The sequence below is a fragment of the Catharus ustulatus genome, chromosome 1, assembly GCF_009819885.2.
Source record: "Catharus ustulatus isolate bCatUst1 chromosome 1, bCatUst1.pri.v2, whole genome shotgun sequence".
In the NCBI taxonomy this organism is placed as follows: domain Eukaryota; kingdom Metazoa; phylum Chordata; class Aves; order Passeriformes; family Turdidae; genus Catharus; species Catharus ustulatus.
In genome coordinates this window covers 13,959,112-13,981,512 of record NC_046221.1, presented here as the reverse complement: position 1 = coordinate 13,981,512, position 22,401 = coordinate 13,959,112, and the positions used below count along the sequence as shown (strand labels likewise).

General features: G+C 36.8%; 1 protein-coding gene across 17 annotated transcripts in view; it reads right to left on the bottom strand.

Annotated features, from left to right (window-relative positions):
• Nucleotides 1-22,401, bottom strand: part of PARD3 (par-3 family cell polarity regulator) — a 448,279-nt gene that overhangs the window by 217,437 nt on the left and 208,441 nt on the right. For all 17 annotated transcript variants that reach the window (XM_033067619.1, XM_033067689.1, XM_033067626.1 and 14 more), the window contains one exon: nt 1,693-1,784. In XM_033067619.1, the coding sequence (XP_032923510.1) occupies nt 1,693-1,784 (92 nt within the window). The remainder of the gene's footprint in view (nt 1-1,692; nt 1,785-22,401) is intronic.

Here is a 22,401-nt window from a genome sequence, read left to right as displayed (position 1 = left end):
AATTTTTACCTTGATTTTTAAACAACATGAATGGAAGGTCTCTATCCTTATTATCACTGTTAGCTCAAGAAAGTAGTGCAACAACAGGAGAGCTGAGAGACTTCAGCCAAAAACATGTTATTCTTCAGACATGGACCACTGTTTTAAGACTGAGATCAATACATTTCATACTGCTCTATGTGCTGTTTCTGTATGGGTGACTTCATTTCCTTCTCACTCTTTATTAAGGCTGAGTTTTCATTAACTAGTGTGCAAAGCAGCTCACAGGATTCAAGCAACTCCTCCAGCCTTCAAAAGGAGCTCTAAAAGACATATTGGTAGGTCTGTGGTTCTCTGTGATCAACTTTCTTCTGACTTTGCTATTAGCTTAGAAGAAAATTAAGGGCTAAGAAAGAGAACAAGTGAGAATCTGTGTGATACACCTGGAACTGCGTAAGTGGAAACTAAACAGATTAAATTTAACAAAAAAAAAAACCTCAACACTTATTTTTCATATCCAGCATTCACGATTTAGCTTGTTCTAATGCTTGAGTCAATTATTTTTGATTTGTTCAAAATGTACACTTAACATCTCTACTCATTTTTCTTACACTTTTTCTTTAAAAATTAAAAAAAAAAAAATCTATCCCAGATTCAAATGTTAAATTCTGTAAAACAGAAAACAAGAGGAAATGATTGCTTCCTAAGAGAGATTCTTTCAATCTGGCTTCCTGATTTTCTCAGAAATTTGGGCCAACTTCTTCAAACAAACATGCAAAGAAGTATGAGAACAAAACAAAACATAAATGAAGTAGCATATGATGAGAAGTCAATAAGTTACTTAAAAGCAACACCAGCAAGCATTACATTTGACAGAAGTTCTGCAAATTCTATTTAGGAAACAGCATTTGGAATTTACAATGTAACAGATTTTGTAAATGGAACCGAGTAAAATGCACGTTCTACTGCCTAATAGATGTCACCATGATCTTTATCTAAGATTTAAACCCTCTGTCCCTAATTCATAATTTAATTAAAAAAATAACAGGAATAGAAGATTTAATTTTATTTAAAATTTAAGTTAATTAATTTAAAATATTTAATTTAAGGCTAGAAGGGATATTTTCTCATTAATTCCATAACAAGGTATGGATCAGTCCTTTTCAATGAAATGCAAAATGTCAAGTTTGCTGTATCTTTTGACGACAAAAAATATCATTTAGTGATTGTATTTTTAAATTAGGTGGAGCTAACAAAAGACCAGTTTTGATCCATTCACAAAGTAAGAGGTTTTTGACCACACAATTTGTGACCCTGACACATCTTCCTAGAGACTGTGAACTAGTGATTGGAATTAGGATTTTCCCCTTTGAAATTCTTGCCTGTTGACCTATTTGTACTAGCACTGACCCTATTCCTTCTGTCAAGTTTTCAAAGTTCTATCAAATAAGCATCTTCTTTGAGGCAGAAAATCTACTGTAGCATCAGCACTTATAAATGTCAAGTTTCTGATGCTCATCTTCAACAAAGCTTTTTAAACTGTTTAAAATCTGTTTTAAAAAGGTCCATTGTTTAAAACCAAAATAACACATGACCTAAAAAAGATTGCCCCACTTTCTTAAGAACACTATTACTCATACTACTCTGAGTACTTCACTACTCTGTGTTCAATCTTAAGACTTGCTAAAACATTATGTCCTGCCAGTAACTTACTCCAGGGAAAAATTGGTAGCATTCTCCAAGCCAGTGTCTGCATGTCCAACAGGCTCAACTCTGCTGTTGTCCTCCTCTGTTCGATCTTCATCCTAGATATTACAAAAAAAATTAAAATTATTTAAATCTAATTTTATTAGTTCATTTTAGTAATGACATTTTACCATTCTCGGATTATTTGGGTTACCACACGTGCAGTGGAAATGCACATGCAAAAAATCTTTCCTCTTCCGTCTGAAACTGTTCTAAATTGGTTTTTGTCACTTTATGCATTTTTGCAATGATATTTAAAGTTTGGTCAGTGTTACATCATAATTTTACTACAGTTATAAAAGCCATGCTACAGAAGTTATCACACTAAGCATTTTTTTAAAAGTTTGACAAGCTAAAGCCCAAAATCAGCTGATGGTCAGCAGTGTTTAGGGAAACTCCTCCCAGGCTCTCCGTGGGCAGGTTACTGGGGATTGACTGAACACACAAGGCAGACCACTGAGGCTCATTTGCAAAGACTTAAAAACAGTATAAGAAAATGCAGCTTCTGTAATTCCATCAAGTACCAAGAGCTTTTTAAACATTTTATCACGGCCTTTATTAATAGCTTGCCAGAGAAGGCTGACATCAAAGAGCTATGTGAGGCTCTAATGCTCACCAATTGATTTTATTTTTAATTTCACTTTCCAAAAAGTACATACATTATTCACCAAATGTATAACTAATGTCAAAGTTGTGAATGCTGTACTTCCAAATTTCGATCAGGGTAATTCAAGGACTTCCAGTAAGAACATCTAAACCCATTCTTATGTGTATGTTAATCACTGAAAGCTTATACTTTTAAATACCCATGTAATCAAACAGGAAATACTATAGAGTGTTAGCAGTAGGTTTCAAACACAGACTCTAGAGCCAGAGACATCAGGTCAGTGAAATAATACATGACAGACTATGAGTTTAGCAGACTATGAGTTTAGTCAGACAACTTATTAAAGTACTGAAGAGATATTAAAGGCAGGCAGAGACAGTTGGTAAGGTCCAATTGAGATTTCCACAGGGAATGTGCAAAAGCAGGAGACTGGATGCATCAGGCTTCCATGGGCTATGGATATGCCTTGTGCATCCTGGAAAGCAGCACACTTTGTGAGGTCAAGCTACTTGGAAGAAAGATGGTCCTGTACTAAAGAGGAGTTAATATGCACCCCCTCATCATCCCTCTGTTAAGTACAAGGTAAGTAATACACTTCAAAGGTTAAACAGCATCTTGAACCTGCCTAGAAATGTGTATTTACTGATTTCAGTTGAAGTTTTACATATACCACTGCATAAAGTTTACAATTAAATAAATATTTAAATCTCCACGCCAAGTCTAAAGTCACATGCAAAAAGGTTTATAAAGGAAAACCAGAACACTTGGAGTTGTTTCATACTGAAAACAGGTATTCCACACTTTGTTTCATATAGCATCTTGCAAATCACTGTCGCCATGGGTTTCCTAGTTTGAAGTTAGGGACACTACTGGTTGTAGAAAACGTTATCTTTTTATTGCACTGAACCTATTACTTGCCTAAAGAGAACTCTTTTCATCAGAGTTGCTGATCAAACCCAATTCTGAATCTCACTTATGACAAAAGATCAACACAGATGAACATGACTTCATTAATACTATGTTTTTTGGCAATTACTTATGTGTGGTTTTCCTAAGCAAACATGCAAGTGTGTATAAATTATATATATGTGTATATATATATATATGTACACGCATATACATATCTCTGGCTTTATTCTGTGTCTTTTTTGTAGACATCTATATATGTGCAATGTAAGCATCATTCATTTAGTAACACTTGGGTCCTACACTTCATCCCTTTTTAGCCCCAAAAGATTTTCTCTTGACTACTTTAAGTCTGTAAACAAAGCTCCCCTTGCCTCACTCAGTGTTTGCAGCAATCCTTGGGGCTTGCTCTTGATGGAGCTGCCTTCAGTGCCTGACTGGGAGACAGCCTCCTGTGCAATGCTTGAGCTAAATCCTTGTACAAACCTTTCTTTCCACCATTCCCAGCCCTGAGAGTACCTTTGCTCTTGTTCCCATCAGACTCTCCATTTGTTGGACATTCTGCTTCCTTTCTTTTTGTCCCACCAGGTGGCCCAGAGGATTTCCCTGCCAAGGAGAGGAGCATCCCTCCTAGGCAGGAGGGATGACCTCAGGTGCAGCCAGGTCAAAGGGAACAGTCAACTTAGCTGCCTCCTGCCTCTGTGCACCTTTCAATATTGGGGTATAACAAATCAGAAACTGCAAATTAAAAGCTACATAAAACAGATGCTATCTGGCACCATCACATCTACATTTTGTGCCTTTTGTTTCGAGAATCATAAACACAGCAAGTTTTGGAACCACACTGACTGTCAGTTATCCAAGCAATTAAGAAACAGCAGCTCCCACACGCCTCTGTCTGGCTTTTCCTGGACAGCAGACAGATCTGTATCAGAAACATGCATGTGCCCATAAATAGGTGCTTAGAGGAGCAATCATAATCCTAATGAAACACTACTGCCGTGATCAACAGATGTAAGATGTACCCTTTTAAAAATCTTTAATATTACAGTAATCAGACACTCTTTTCTTCTCAAAATAACACAGATTTTGATTTACATTGAAGTGAACGGAGAGAAAAATTGGACACCTGCAGAGGGATTTGACTTAAAATTCTGATTTACTATGAAAAGTAACTAACTAGTTGTGAAAATCCTTGCATCAAGCAATTATTTCTTTATTTGGAAAGCAGTTTTCTTATGAAAGGAAAATTCAACCTGCATGAGGTAAACAAGGAAAAGGACATTTAACAGAGCAAGAAAGTTTCTGTGAATCCACACAGATATTAATGCAGATATTTCTGAGAAATAACTGATTTGAACAAGCTTCCAAAAGTGTAAGGTTTCTTTTCTCTATATAAAACCACTCCACTGATATCTGCTATATCAAAAGATAGTTTTAAATGTATAGGTACTAAGGACAGAATGTGGTTTTTTTCCAAAATTGAAACAGGAGTAATTAAAAGATCCTTTCATCTTTACAGCACAGAGGAAAATTTAAAGCGTATCTTCCAATATACTTCTCCATATCTTGATCTGCTCAGTGTAAAATTTCCTACTGTTTGAAAAATAAAAAGAAATAATTATTTTTCTAAGTTCTGTAATAAAATTAATGACTCAAAACCTGAAAAATTATCTTAACTGCTCAAAATGGACTATTAGTGCTAAAAATTCTAACAATAAAAAGGTCCCTTTCACAGTTCACCTGCACAGTGTTAATGAAATACATATGAAAAGTGGCAAATTGGGTCTTTATTTTTGAAGACAGTCTCTCTACCACCACTTGGGATTACAAAATCTGCAGAGTTAAGGAATATCAGCAATATTCTTGCCAACAGAACTTTATCCAATATATATGAACTCAGTTATTTTAATTACATTTTCTCAGAAAATATCTCAATGAAATCTGCCTAGTGTAATTTCCAAAGCTCAAAATCATGCTTTCCCTGTCTTACTGGAAATTTTAATGTCCATTACCAAAATATCAGCCCCTGCATCCAATTAATCCACAACTTCATCTTCAAAGAACACTTTTCCACTCATCTCAGCTGTTCAATACACTTCTCATGAACTCCCCAAAACAGAAGCAGAGCTTCACATTCCCTTGTCTTTTTACTAAAGAAATTTAATTTTCTAAAGAAAACTCAATAGCAGTCATGGAGTCTGAACAGTAAATTCCTAATGTTTCATTTGTGCAGCCTTTGTTTCTAGATGTCTGCTCGGAGAAAGTGAGGATCACAGTCTGCTTCAGGCAGACACAATGGGAAAAGGGCTCAGAAGGTCTGTAAGGATTATGTATAAACCTATCTTCTCTGAACACTTAATCCCATCTCTCAAATTCAACAGCAACATCTCCAGTCTACCAATAACTGGGAAAAAAATGGAAGCAAAGGTTTTTGGCTTGGGTTGTTTGGCTAGGGTTTTTTTCAGTTCAGGGGGTTATAATAACTAATCCATTATTGTGCAGAAAGTGATATTTTAGTAATAATGACTATATAAAAGAGAGTAAACTCTAATTTCAAATTACTTGAGCACTCCTTGACAAGGTCTGCTCCCCTGGCCATCATTACACCTATAATGAAAATAGCAACTATGCTGTGAAATGACTGAATCACTTCAGCTGGAAGAGTCCTCTAAGATCGTCAAGTCCAACGCTTAACCAACCCAGCACTGCCAGTCTGCAGTAAGAGGAAAGAACTGATTGTGGAAGCAGATTTAGATACACTGAAATGTACCTGCACAAGGACAGGATAGAGAGCTCTGTCTGGGCCTCCTTTACAGTTTTTTGTGCATTTTCCCAACTCCTTAAGAAGCTGGCAAGATGAGCTATAATGATTAGGAAAGCATTGATATGCAACTATTGCTGTAGTAATCATCTTCACAAAATAACTTTTGTAAGGAATTTTTCCTAGGAATTATTGCTTTTATCACACTCATCCAAAGGAAACACAATGTCAATACTGTTTGCATGTTTTGAAACGATGAAAGGACAGCTAGCATGGACATAAAGCTGTGTACCTGCTGAGCTGGCAGTATGCAAGAAGTGACTTTTCTGAACATCTTGCAATGCTCAGACTTCAATGAAATGAAAAGCAAAGAGAGAAGTTTTTTTGTTGGCATTTTAAAATTCCTCCTATTTCCTCCTTCAAGAATGCGACCGATTTAAACTTCAGATATTACTGAGCTGATGTAATACTGATAAGCTGTGATAATTTTATTTCTGTATCTTGTATTAATATCATATATGAGTATGGTATTCAGTCAGCTCAGTCCCTCAGCAGGGGCTGTGTGGCCTGAGACCTGGTTGGAGACAGCATTGCCTCAGTGAGCATCACAGTGAGAATCATTTTCCCAAGGAGCACCAGACACTGGGTTGTTTGTTTTCTATTTAATCTATTTTAAAATTTATTTTTTTTAAATTTTAGCATAGTGAGTGTAAGTTCTGTAAATACCAAACTCAAAGGATCCAACACCCAACAGGTGCTTTAAATTTTACTGCAGAAAAGTAATGACAAGTAATGACAGTAATGACAAGCTCCTGACAATATTTTTTTTCCTCAGCCAAGACAAAAATAAAATAAAGCTTTTGCTATTGAAATATGCCCTTCCCTTCATATTTCCCCTCTTAGTCTCTTGCACTTCTCTGTAATGATTATGGAAGAAGAGACATATTCGCTATTAGTCTCCTGGCAGCTGTGCTTCATAAATGTTTGTTTGGTTCTTGCAACATAAAGTAGGTTCTCTCTCTCTCTGTATGATCACACTTGATGGGAAACAGCTCCTAAGGGACCTATTTTCCTGTGTCTTAACTAGCACAAATACACCAGCGTCAGGCTTTTGTGCTAATGTTCTCACTTTTTGATTAACTGGCCAAATCTCCAGAGAATGGCAATTTTCAATCAAATCTGAAGAGCAGTTACAAAGACAACATGGGGAAAACCCAAAAAAATATTGAATACAAAAAAATAGGCTATGTTCCCTCTTGAACATACATATATATGCACAAATAATTAGGTGAGAGCTTTGTGTAATTCACAACAGCCCTGTACTTGGTGCATTGCTATTATCAGTAATCCAGGGAGAGAGAAGACTTACATTAAATCATCATCCACTTAAACACAAAATAACCCATGCAAAAATTATTTCATCATATATATATATACACACACACACACACACACATATACAAGTTAATATTCTCTTTACATCTCAATAATCCCTGTGTTACCCACGTCCTTCTGCAAGATGGTCATCCTGCAATTGGAAATGACAATATTCACATAGTTTTAATATGCCTCACTACTCCAAAATGAAATTTGCCTTGCTCAGTCAAATCAGTGAATAGATATCATACAGACATAGAGGAGTGCAGAATGGAAGGGATTTCTCAGGTCTCTGATGAATATCAAATTCATTCCCTGCTATCACAGGCAATCATCTCTTATTTCCCATTTATTAAACTGATCAAGCTGAGCCTTAAGCCTAGTTGGCTTCACAATGGCACTATTTCTGTTTTGAAGTGCCTTAAAAGGAAATGTTTTTACAGATTTAAAGAGAGATGAATTTGTATTCCTATTGTCCAAAAAGCAGAACACCTGAGAGCCAATATAATTTGATACAACCTTCCTTTGGCAAAAGGTATGTGACAATTCATTCAATTTTGAATAACTAGCATTTTTTCATTCATAATGACTTCCTAAAACATGTATTAAAAACCTAGCAATATTAATAACAGCTGAATAAGTCTTATAGTATTCCAGTTATTTTGTAGAGTGCATAAATTTAGAGCTTCACTGAAGTCAGTAGTATTTAGGGGCTCAACAACCTGTGAGGCATCACTGAAATGACACCCATATGTTCTGTAATGATTTGGTGGCAGACACCTCTATCACACAGCAAGCCAGGCTGGTGGCAGGAGCACAACACAAATACTGCTTGGCCATGTAGCAGAGTTTCCAGTAAAAATTATTTTTACTAGATTATGCTGCAGTTAATTCTTTTTACAGTACGCATTGCAGACAGCAGCGAAAAGTACAAGAGCCTTTTGAGAGCTTTAGTAGCCTAGGCAAAAGGTTTTCCTGCTAGTGAATTCAGCTTGAGACATTTTGCTGCTTCTGCTTCTTCACAGTTAAGAAAATCTTGGGTATGTCCTTACAGTGGTAGCTTACCAACGAACAGCAAGAAAACAGCATTAAAAGTCAAAAGGTTTTTTTGTTGTTGATCGAATGTGCTTCTTAATTCATGTATCTGAATAGTCTCTGCCTACCAGCAAAGAAAAAAATATTGAGGAAAAGGGAAAAAATTATTAGCCAAAAATTGCAAACGCTCATGTAACTTGGCAACCCCATACAAGGAAAACAGCACCAAAAGGGATCTGACAGAAAAAAAGCCCATTAGTAATGTCTAAAGCACCACCGATTGTCAAGCATTTCACAATGTGCATTGTAATCATATTTCACAGGCTGCATTTGCTGTTTGACTGAAAACTAAAGGGTTTGTTTTCCCCAAACTGAGGTCATCCCACTCTGGATTGTTTCAATGGCTTCTCCAGGACCACTGACAGTCCAGGGTGGGAAGCAGAGGGAGATGTGCTCCAAAGCAATAGCTACCAGAACAAATCCATACATCTAAGTTCCTCTACAGATGGCAAGTATCAAGTGGATAACAAAAATATGTAGCTGTTCCCACCAGATCATATTTAAGAGACATTTTAAAGAAGGCTCAAGTATTACTGGAGCACAAAGTTGTTTTTGCGGTCATTTTGCATCAGTTCTAAGTCTACATACAATGTGCCCCACTATAGCACTCACAGCACATTACAAAATAATATAATTATGGCAAATGGGTAAAGTGTTGCCAAATTCAACTTTAAAAATACCTTGATGATATATTTATTATATTAAAGAGAGACTTAAAATGAAGTGTCCTTTCTAATTTCCTACAATGATTTGCTATATGATAGTGGCAAAAATCATGCATTTCCTTATTAACATGTTGGGGATAATAATATATGTTTGCAAAGGCAAATGTAAGACTCTTGAAAATGAGAAATATGAAAATGGATCTCAAATGTCTCAGCAGCAGCTTAGGATGCTAAGCTATAAAATGCATCTTGCTCAAAGATACCAAATGTGCTTATCTCTTCCTTTTCTTAGCACCTTAATACCTGCAGTGCATAACCTATTTTTTAAACATTTTATTAGATGCCAAGTATTTGAAGAACTACAAAATTCAAAGCATTTCATCACATAATGAATTTGTCAGGCAGTTCATTTACAGAGCAACCTGTAAGTAAAATCAACCACAGCTAACAAGAATAGCCAGAAAAGATTTGGCAGGACCAGACAAGGCTTCACAGCACTTATAGTGCTGCCTGTTGGGAGCCCACTAAAATTAATCCTTAAAATCAAACTTAATGATAAAATCAAGCAAAATATTAGATGCAACAATAAAGTACTAATCTCTCATGCACTACATGTATCAAATATATAAAGCATGGATTGTCACACTTTTAATATTAAGTGAAGCATCCAAATAGCTTTCAGAAGATCTGATCAATAACAAATTATAGATGTGTCCAAGAGAAGTGCAAAGACAAGTAACTCTCTTATAGACCCATGCAAAACTATAACAAATTACCTCAAATTGATAGTTGCCTCAAAATGGGTTTATTTTGTGTAACTGCCTAGTTACAGTCTTTATTCCACTTTCTGTTTTTTCTCATGATTCAAAACATATTTGTTTCACAGGTGTAAGTCTGCTCTTTGTTTGTTTTAAATAAGGCTTATCTACAGAGTATTTCCATGTTCAAATCTCTGAAGTTTTATATTCTTTTCATATGATTCACAGACTGACATACAGACCACCAAGATCTGCCAGTGCAGAACAAATATTAGGGTTCATATTAAATACAGGCTCAAAGTCTTACTTAGATGTCAGAATTATGGGAAGTGTATTTAAAGGAAATAGTTATCAGCTTTACTTGAAACAAGGCTACAATTATAGGCCAATGTATAATCGAATTCCCCTGCAAAGTTCAGCCCAAAGGCCAGGCCTGGTTATCATCTACCTTGCATAATGCAGGAATTACCTCAATTACAGAGACATCCCCACATGGTGAACCAACCTAAGTGTAGCACTTGGCATGTAACAAACACACTCTGGTTGATGTCTTCTTACACAATTTATTTTCCCTTTCATGGTGGTAACTGATACACACACTGCTCCTACGACCACCCCTTGCTAACTCATGTAACACCTGCATACAGAGAGGAAACTGCCCCTGCTTTGGGAGAAGGTGCTTCACTTGAATTTTATCACAACTGATTTTACAAAATGAAGTCTGATTTTCTTTTAGAACTTGCGTTCTTCCTACTCCACAATGCCAGGTAATACAGTTCTGGGATTTCAGGACCAGAAACGTTCAGAAGTTGATGTTTATGGAACTAAAAAAAAACTCAACAACATGGATTGTTACTATGGCATCCAGGAAATAAATATATGCAGATATATAGATATAGATATAGATACAGATAGATAGATAGATATGTTTCTAAATAGACACATGTATTTAAAAGGCCACAACAACAAGACATTATTTTGTTCTTAAGGTAGGAAAAAATCAGGTTACAGATTACATGGCAGTGCAGTACAACTACATTGTGTTTGTTTTTTTTCTGTTGAGTAGTCTAAAGTAGGTCAAGTTAGGCACATCCATTACTTCTCCTATAAATAGATCCACACTGAATTCACCTGCTTGTAACTAATGTAGAGCAAGAGAATTTTAAATACTTTTCCCTTTAATCTGACAAGTTAGTTTATTCTGTATAAAGACACCAGGAAAATAAAAAAAGCTGTTAAGTCCTGCGTGATTTTTTTTTAAAAAATGACAACAGAAACATGAAATTGGGACACACTTTCCCTGCAGAAAACCAAGTGCACATGCCTCCACCTATAAGTTTAGAGATCTAAAAGACTTCTGCAGAGATGTATTATAGATAAGTCACATAGTTTCCCCTTGATATTGAGACAAAGGAAAGAATTTATTAATCACATTTTCCCTCTAACACTCCTGAATATATTATTATTCACCTCACCTTTTCAAAGACCATGATTTTCATCCTTCTGAGGATTTTTTTTTTAAAGATACAAAAAAGCATTTCTTATTTAGCAACTTGAATTTGTCATTAGGCAATTTTCAAACAGGTCTCATAGCTCTTTTATCCTTATTCATTTCTTTTTTTCTTTTTTTAATCTGAAATGGTCCCTTGCTGCTTGATTTGCAGATCTGTATCAGCATGCAAGGATTTCGCTAGCTTCAGCCAAGTACAGAACAGTTCAATGCCCTGGAGTACTGAACGTAAGACTCAATTTAGAAGCAAGGTAAAAGTATAGCACTCTGCTCCCCATCACACAAAACATCATTTTACTCACACAGGCATCTTAATAACAAAATTCAGTTCTGGGTATTTTTCTCAGAATGGCTCAGGACTGTTCAGAAATTACATCAGAAAGCTCACTGAAGACTTGTCTTTTTAAAAATTTTATTAAAATATCTGTTTTCCAATGAGGCAAAAGTCTGTACATTGGTGGGAGTTTAAATGTAGGACATATTCTTTGAGTTCTGTCTCCTTTAGATAATGCAACTTTCAAAGCTTTTGTTTTTGTGTTACTAACAATCCCCCTGTTAGTTTTGACCAAAGAACCATAAAAATCATGTAATAGTTTTGTTTTAAATGGTCCCATAAGTTAAAATCCCCTGCTGGGGCAGAGACATCTTTCACTAGACCAGACTGCTCAGAGCCCCATCCAGCCTGGCCTTGAGCACTTCCAGGGATGGGGCATCCACTTCTCTGGATGTTCCAGTGTCTCACCACTCTGACACTAAAGAATTTCCTTCTAATATTAAACCCAACATCTTTCAGTTTGAAGCAATTCCCCCTTCTCCTGTACTGTACATGCCTTTGTAAAAAGTCCCTCTCCAGCTTTACTGTAAGCCCCCTTAAGTACCAGGAGGTGCTATAAGGTTTCCCCTGAGAAGGCTGAGCAGCCCCAACTCTCTCAGCCTCTCCTCACAGCAGAGGTGCTCCAGCTCTCTGCTCATCTTTCCAGCCTCCTCTGGACTTGCCCCATCAGGTCTGTGTAATTTTTATAATGGGGGTCCCAGAGCTGATGCAGTGTTCCAGGTGGGATCTCAGAGCAGAGCTGAGGGGCAGAATCACCTCCTTCTCACTGCTGCCCACGGAGCTTTGGATGCAGTTCAGGACACATGTAGCCTTCTGGGCCAAATCCACATTTTCAGGTCAGGTCCAGCTCCTCCTTAACCAAAAATCACAAGTGCTTCTCCTCAGGGCTGCTCTCAAATCACTCTTCACCCAGTCTGTATTTTGGGTTTGGGATTTCCTCAACCCAGATTTAGGATCCTGCACTTGCCCTTTTTTAAACTTCATGAGGTTTTGCACGTGCTCGCCCTTCAAGTTCTCGCTGGATGGTGTCCCTTCCTCCAGAGTGTCACCCACACCACAAGGCTTGGTGTCATCAGCAAATTTAACGAGGGTGCCCTCAATTCCACTGATATTCTAAAATCTTATCATCTTGCTTAAAGAAAAATCTACTGGTTTCCTCTCATTTAGACAGTGACTCAACTCCACTTTTCATTTGCTAGGATTTGCTAACATATAGCTTTAGTTTACGACTTTTTAAATTTATATTCATACTGATTAAAAATACAAACACCAACACATCTGTTTCTAAAGGTCTTTTGTGTTACACATCAAACACACCCGAGGTAAAGGAGCCCTAATGTGCATAGACCTTAATGTTAAGTCTTACTGTTCCAGCTCTTCCTTCCCCCAAAAGAAAAAAGCCAGGCAAGGTTCTGGCCCCACGTCCAGAGAAGGAAGACTCAGAAAGAAGTGCCAGCACTGTGATGGTGATGCAGGACACCCAGCCTTGAAGCAGAGGGACAAGGCACCCAAGCCTGTTCTCAGCTCCTTTGAAATTTTGAGTGATGAGATTTCATCATTTAGCAGTTTCATCTTTTACTTCTCTTTCACTGAATTCACAGTTGCATTCCACTTTTTTTTCCACCTCATTCCACGGAGAAACTCCACTAAAATTGCTTCAATTGAGTTTCGCTGTTATGCTGTAAAATTTTCTTTTTCAGTCTTTTGCACAACATGGATTTTACCTTAGGCACCAAACAAATTCACCATTTTAATAACAGAAAATGCTATAGCATTTTTCATTGTCCTTTGCTCAATTTGTTTTGTTGAAACCAACATGAAAAACAATTTCAAACTTCTCAGTAAATGCTTCATTTACAAATGCTCCATTCCAAGTGCCTACAGGGTTACAATCTGGTCTATGACAATTTTATTCATTTTTTAATCAAAAGCACTAAATCAAATTTAAAATAAATACTATTCAGTACTTCTTTAGTGCCCTCCAGCACAGTATGGCAAAAGCAGTTAATGGACAATAATGACTTCAGCTTCACTGCACCCACAGGAAGATTAGAGGTTATTCTCCAAATTATTTATTTGAGGAAACTGAGGCACCAAAGAGAATTCTTTCCCTGTTTTTGAGCTTCATCTCCAGCCTCAGATGCTTTCAGTTTTGGGTGATGTCTCTGAGACAGACAGAGCCTTTCTTTAAGAAAAATGTAAAATATTTACATGTACTCCTGAACTCAACCAAAAAGGCAGCAGCACAGGCTCCATCACCTCTTGGAGAATGGCAGCTGGAGAAAGGCTGGGAAAAGCATTGACTCCCTTGGAGCAGTTTGGTCCTGGGCCTGCACCAGCACATGTGCATTGCTCACTGCCATGCAAAACCCTTCCACATGTGATGAAACAAGATCAACAGCCAAACTTCATCATCACCACCTCATTAAGTTATCCAGGGACCACCAAAGACTCCTTGTCTAAAATGTACCAAGGAACAAAGTATAGGACATCACACAACTGCTACAACCACAGTTCCAGAGGCACTTTGCAAACTACCTGTTGAAAAAAGGGGGTTTCAATAAGTAACTCATTTAGTGCCATTTGTGGAAGCAGAAGAAATCCTGGCTCCTCAATAAAATTAATTCTTTTTAAACTTCTTCTCAGAGATCTTATTTCCATTTGCAATTCTTTCTCTTCCTTTTCCACAACAAGTCGGGGCAGTTTGGACTGAATTCAGCATGTGTACAGTATTTCCAAGCAATTGTATTTTCATTCTGCAGCCCATAATAACACCTCAGCCTGGCATTTCATTATCCTGCAAGGCCAGCACAAACCACAGATGTGGGTTGTTGAAAGCAGCAGTCTCCTCTTCTCCCCTCCCCAGATGGTCACGTCTGGCACTGGATTCCTCTGTCCACCTTCTTCTTTCAGTTTATTCAAGCATTTGTATCATTATACAAAAGAGCTAAATTAAAATTAATGTTTAATAAAAACAATTTTAATTGGTTACATTTCCCAGGCTGGTCCAGTTCAGTCTAATTAACAGCCTCATAAAAGCTTAGGGAGGCACAAGGGAGGAAGTAAAGCAGGCAAAGACTGCTTCTTTCAGCAGCAGAGGCAACTGAACATGGCTCTACTGCTGTGGCCTAAGAATGTTGTTTGAAAGGATACTGCTCATCTGCAGCCCCAAAAACAGCTCAAGGCACTCATTTCAGCATTCAGTAACTTCCACTATGTCCATCTCTCTTTTAATATCATCCCTCTTTTATTACCTCCTTCCAAATCCTACCTATTTTCAACTAATCTAAATAATTGTGTCTTGTTCACTGAAGTTGCTGTATCAGCAGCTCCCCCTCTTTCAAAAAGAGCAGGCTTTCCAGGAATAAATCCCTCTTGCCCTTGCATGCTGCTGACCTATTTTTTGTAATTTGTTTTTTCCCTGCCAGTTTCTAATCCACAGCAGAACTTCCTTTGTCACCACATAAGCAGTTACTGAACAACTTCATATGAATAACTAAAATTCTACCATCTTCCTTAGAGGGAGACCAAATTAAGACACAGACACAGATATGCTTTTAAATGCTATTTCTTGAATGCATTAAAAGTTAAGATGCATGAACAAAAAGGGGAAAAAAACCCCACATCCTTTGGTTGAATTCCTCTTCATCCATCCCACCCCCAAAAAAAGGTAAAAATAAAGAAGACACAATAGAGAAGCATGTACCTGAGTGTTCTCATCAAAGTTGTAGCACTTTATGCATCGATGTCTATATAAACACTTTTTAAATGCAAACAAGTAGCATTTGGGGGAGCAAAATTCAACAAGGAACAAGAAAAGCATTTGTTGATTAGGATTTTAAAAGCATAGACTGCTGAACTCCAAAAGCATAGACACTGTTAAATCCCACATTTTAACATTCTGATTTTGACACAAGGTTTTTTAGTTGCCACTTAATCAGTTCCAAAGTAGCTAAAGGCAGGTTGAAGGTTTCCAAATGCACAGGAACTTGTCAGTTTCCCATAAATCACATTTAAATCCCAGATGAGCCAATCAATGAAGCTAATCCAGTCCAAGACCTCCTGAAATAAATGTTTATTTTGCTTTAACTCTTCACGTCTATTTTTTGAACCTGGAAAACAAAATACTTTTAGGAAACCAGATGGAAGCAAGTCCTATTACTTTCCCATTCTGAAGCTTTTTTCTTCAAACTCTGAAAAGAAAGTTTGCAGAAACCTGAAGAACAAGCAAATGCTGGGATTTCAGTAAGAAGTGACTTTAGAAATCAAGCTGCACTGAGAGCTTCTTTCTCTACATCCCTGGGTAAGATCTTTGGCCCTTTCCAGTGTCACAGAACACATAAATTTTCAGACAATCTAGCTGGGCTAGCCCAGCACCTTGCTATTGCCAGCTCTGGCTCTTGCACAGGGCAGTGCAAGGACAATACTGATCCACCAGTACTGACTAGATGGAAAATAGAAAATTATCTGCTTTATCATTACAGGACTAGAAGAGTGAATCAAAGAGTGAACTTTTGAAACACGGTAAAGTCCACGAAATCTTATATTAAAACTGATTTACTATAAAGGCAAAACCAATTTGGGGGAAAAAATTAGAAAATTCTGTGACAAAGGCTCAAAGGCTCCTCACTGAAATTAATAAAGCTCATGGTGTTCTCATAAGATTATATGATTTGATGAAAAAAATGGGGAGAAACAAAACAAATTAGTTCAAAACCTATGAATTTTCATTTAATATAATCAGCAGGTTACTGACTCCTCTTTTTTGTAGTCTATCCTCATCTATTTACAAGCTCAGAATGATTCCTTAGTATTAATACTTAGAATCTGCTTGCAGTTTAATTAAATAAAAGCAAACAACAAAACATACATGTATTCTAATCAGTGGAAGAGGAAGTTAAAAACAAAGTGATGAAATTTGCCAGGAAATACAACTTAGGTTTAAAACAATCTTTTAAAACATGATCAATGAGTTTTGTAAGACTTCACTATATTACACTGGTGGACTGAGAATTCTGGTGACTGAGGAAATTGAAACACAAATAAATGCAAGACAAAGAATTCTGAGAAATGCAATCTAGCCTAAGCTTCAAAGGGAAGAATCTTGGAAAAAGTAGCACCTCTCAAAAACAAAAACCAATAAACCTCCAAAAACCCATCAAAAATAACCATACATTAAATAATTGGTCTGTGATAATACTAAGGTATATTTATATATCTGGTTTAAACTACATTATGAAATGATTTTGCATCAAATTTAGCTCTAAAAGAAATTCAAATAGCAATTCCCTTTAGTCTTTTTCCCTCTTGGTGTAGTATGGATGAATATTAATGTAATAAGTACTTCTTTATACTGTAGATGAATAAAACAAAAGAAAATGGGCAATGGTATAACATCAAATATTAATGAAGAAAATTAGTCCAAAAGCATAAGCAGCAGTGAAAACAACAGATTACTGGAAAGATTACATTACTCCTCTGTCTTATTTACCAGCTCCACAACAACACTGGAGAAAGCAGACATGGAGTGGGCCAATGATGCAGTATGTAACCCACAGTCCCATTGTATGGGAAAGTATTATATTTTATTTGTTTTAAACTAATTCCTGGTCTGCTTGACCTACACATAGCACAGAGTTAGAAATGCCTGAAGTGGAGCAGACAACTGCATTTCCACTTGAATGTCTCTTTGGACGTGACTAGAAAATATTTCTATTTATGGTGGAAACACCACACAGGCAGAAAGGATTTAGAAACCCAGTAAATTTCCAGAGAGTAAAGTGTGCAAACTGTGGATGTGGAGGGGAACAGAGATACCAGTGCTCATCCACCCTTAGCCTGGCCATACAAGGACAAACAGAGAGGAGACTTCTGCTGACTTGGAGCAAGGATGAAGGAACATCTCTCCAGCTTTATGAGAAAAAAACTACATCTTCCCACTCACCACAGACCACTATGAACACCAGACAGAATCAGGCACAGATGCACATACAAGAACCATAAATCCAGTGGTGTATATGCTGCAGCAAACAGAGTTAAACATGGGAAAGTTGGAAGCTTTTTGTCTATGCAGTTCAGGTAATCTAAATACTAGCTGAGAACTAGGGAGTTTCCTGTCAAAATGAGGTAGTAAAGAACAAAGAATGTATTTATAAACCTGTTTTTCCCTATAAGAAAATCCTGTAAGAAATACACAAATACCGAGCTGTTATATTCTGATACAGGTAAATAAAAAGGATTAAACGCTGGATAGGAAAGAAGAAAAGAAAGAACATCCATGTGGTACAAATCCATGTAGCTGGAAGAAAGAAGGTAAAATAAGGCTAAATACCAGGAAAAAATCCTTAATGGAGTGATATATCAGATTTCGAAAGTCTCCCAAGGGAAGAAGCAGAATCCCCACTGCTCAACACATGTAAAAGCAGCATGGACAAAGAACTACAAGATAGGCTACAGGGAATAACTCAATACATAGCAAGAGGATGGCTCAGATGACCTAATAATATAACAGGATTTAAAATGAGTAGATAATTCTATTATCATTAACCACATTCACAGTAGTACAAGCTAAAACACTGTTGCTATGGCAATCAATCCTTATGCATCGTTGCAGAAAATGACTGAGATGCAAGGGATGGAAATGAATTGAACCAGCCCTTCCCATTCTCAATTAATTCAACGTACCAGTCAGCTGGGAAACTACCTAAGACAAAAGTTTACATCGAGCTTCCCACAAGCCTTTTAAAATATCCTGTAAAGTACAGCTGAGTGTCTGGCATTCAAATATAGGTTATCCTTAGATTTACACAGTTAGTTAAAATTCAAGGTAAGAGCAAGGTTCCAGTTCAGAGGGGATGCTGCTGGAAACAGATGGATTGCTCTCATCATTGCATTTGGAATACTTAATACTACTTGAATTCTCTCAGCCCAAAGTAAACTGACACTGTGGAAAGACCAATGCATACATGGTTTTGCTCTCATGGTATTACAGCTCCATCTCATGAGAATATGAGACAACTTGCTTTCCATGTAAAAGGCAAGAAAAAAAGACAGCAGAGGTGACTGGCACTTTCTAACAGACCATAGTACTGAAGGGATCCTGCTTGTTACTCTTACTTTATACTCACAACTGAAAACACACAAATTTTTAAGAGTCAAGTCACAGGATAAAAAATAATCAGCAGTCTCTTGATTACATATTATCAACTCTAAATCAGCTCCATATTTTTGCAGAGTAGTAAAAACATGCTCATCTCAGTACACTGGGAAATGGATACTGGTTTGCTCCTTCAGCTTTTCTTTTACAGTAACAGAATATTTGTCAGGAAATCAGGAATTTAAACTTGGCAGTAATAAAATCCTTAGAACTGGAGAAAATTCTGGAATTCTAACTTGGAAAGATGTAATTTAAATAATTTCTGATACCACTCAAATACAGTTTGAATCTCTACTAGTAAATGTGAAAAATGCCACTACATTTTTTGACAACTGATAATTAAAAATAAGCAGTAACAGTCCTCTTCCTCTAAAACAAACAAAAAATTGCATAGGAATGAAAGTTCAATTACCTAGAGGAAAAAACACCATCCCCTTCCAGTTTTGTAATGCAGTAAAAGGTGGTTACAGTGTTTTTAGGAAAAGCTAGAGGCATATGCGGACAGAAGAGAAGACGTCTAATTCTGCTTCTTGGAAATTCACAGCAACACTTCCTTTCAAAAAAAAAATTCTCAGGTGAACAAAGCATTACTTTTTTGGTCTTTGGATAATCTACAGTATTGTTAACAATGCAAAGCAGCCCACACAAAGAGAGGGGGCACTACAGATTATAGGAGCCCCATATTCATACACAAGGACGTGTTTTTACCTGCTAGTGTTGGTATTTTAATGTAATCCTTACTCAGTGTTTTATGCAGCATTACACAAAATATTCATTAGAAACCAAGGTGGGGGGGAAAGATCAAAAGGGAAGCAAGTTCATATTCTAGTTTAAAGTCAACTAAGAGCAAGCAAGTACGCCAGGAGGTAAATACAAACTCTAAAATCCTCAGTTACAAATATTTGAAAGAGGCTAAAAAGAAACTAGCATGCTTTTAAAAAGCCACTAAATTTGACCTTAAAGAATGTATTATATTTTAAGTGAGTATAAAATAATTAAGTAAAGAAAAAGATCAGAGCAGCAGTGGAGTTTTCAATACTCACAAATGCATACAGAAGGAAAATATTTGATAGATGTGCAATAGAGTTACCCTTGCACGTTAACACTTTATTTACACAATGTAATTTCTTGTAAAAAAATTATCAGGGATAAGCAGAGAAAATGACTCAAGTACTATCAGAACATTTTTGAAATGCTAGAACATGCCTGAATTTGTGAGACATTTATTCAATTGATGAAGATATATCATTTTTATTGAAAACAGCCCGTAATACACTGCCTGTGTATTTGGTTTCTATTTTAATGCATTTCATTAGTATTTTTCTTGGAATTTAAACAAAAACCTTCCCGCTTGTGTGAGCTTCAAGTCATTAGTGCAAGAACTTCAGCCAATGTTTCATGAGAAAATTACTGAATTATGTCTGTTTATGATTATAACACAGATTTCTCAAGAAAATTATTCCCTCCTGGGCATTAAAAACTAAATGAGTATGAAAGACTAGAATGTGTTGAATGTGATCAAGCTAGCTTTTCCCGCCAAAATGCTTCAATTTAATCCAAAAGTAATTTTTTAAAACTTAAACAAAGTCTAATAAGTTACTTCAGTTCCAAAAATGACATGCATTTACTAAGAGACTCAATATAAAGAGATCATTAAAAAAATCAGAATGTGAAGGCCAAGAATTTTCTTATGCAACTGCTGTAAATAATTTTTTTTAATAGAAGTTCATGGATGACTCAAAAAGAGCATGTGTGAGAAAGAGAAAGCAATCCCAGTGCAACTGAGAAATTAAACTGAAAAATTAAAGCGAGGAGCCAAAAAACAGACACACAGATGGTAAAAACTGGCAAAAATTAAACGTAAAAATCATGCTCTTAAGTACCAACAGATGCAGTGACTTTAAAATATTACTCCTTGAGGATACACAAAGACAATAATCCCAGATTGTGATTCCTGGGCCAGTCTACTGCTGCGCTACAGCCCCAAAGTACACTGTACTGTATGGAGAAAAAATGATGTGTCAGGGACCGTGATATCTGCTCTGCCAGGCTACTAAAACAGAAGGGAAGCAAGTTAGAACTATCCCACACTGTGACATTAATGTCTTTGGGGGGAAGAAAAAATTAACTTTGTCACTGAGATTAGAGAGGTGACTTGCAGAATCCATTTACAGATTTATAATACTATAGAACTGAGCATGAACTGGTTATTTGAGCATTTCTAAAACATTCCTGCTTGAAATGATACTCAGGCTTCTTGCTACAGATGCAAGGAGGACTGTGCTTCCCAGAGTCTGTGTTGTCAAGCACTGCCACATTTATAACTTTGCTGACCCCCAGTCTTATTTAGGGTCTCCTAGATTTTAATCACCATAACTACCTAAAAGCTATCCCAGTTTAGACTACTGGTATTAAAACAGGGAAAGAAAAATAATCCAGGATTTGAAAACTGAGAAACTGATGCGCATATGCTTGAAGTTCAGCCTTTCCTGAAAGATCCTTTTAGAATCTAAATGTGAATAATTATTATTATTACTTTAAAAACACATGATGTAAGACCAATTTTCCAGATTGCTAAATGAATTCTGTTGATGCTGGTCTGTGTAACTGAACAAACCAAGCATCTTATGCCATCACTTTCAATTCAGGCTAGCTGTAGACATAACCATAAAGACCACTGCTTTTCACAAGGCTTAAAAGCAGAGCCAAATTTTTTTTTTAAGAAAAAAAAATATATATTTATTTACAACCTTTTCCAGTATGCTGAAGTTTACACTGGGCACTTTCTTACCTAAAACAATTACTGATGCTGTCAAGATAAGCACAAGATATAAGGAAAATGACTGAACACTCATCAACATGAATGTTTAAAAAAAACAAAAATCCATTAAGAACCTTTGTTTGAAAGTTTTAGAAGTTATATACAGACACATGTAAACATAGAGATGCTCATATATATGTATATATATGTATATGTATGCATGCCATCAATGACAACAATTTAAGTGTTCCTAAAAATGAGCAGTTAACAAATTGCTCTGTATTTCCGGCATACAAACAAGTATGGACCTGTACTTCATTTAACTCCAATGTTTATATTGATGAGCAGTAACAAAGCTGAACTGTAAAAATGAACGTGAAGGTTCGCTGTGTTCTAACTGGCAAACAAGGATAGCAAGGATGAAATGAACTTTATCTTTTGCAGAGTCTCCTGGCTGAGATGACCCAGAGAGGCACCGCTTCTCACCAGAACACCCAGCTAGAGCGAGCCCCAGCAGCTGCTGTTTGCTCTGCTGAAACAGCCCCAGGGTGGTTTCGAAGTGACTCCCACCACCCAAAACAGTCTCAGCTGCACTCAGCAGATGCAAGCACTGCTCTGGTTTCACCCAAGGTTTCTGAGGTTTGGCTTTGGAGTAAGACAAGTCAAAGCGTGCCTGACACCAACGTGCTCAAACCCCCAGGGGCCACCATGGGAGGGCACAACTCTTCCACTGCACCTCCTTT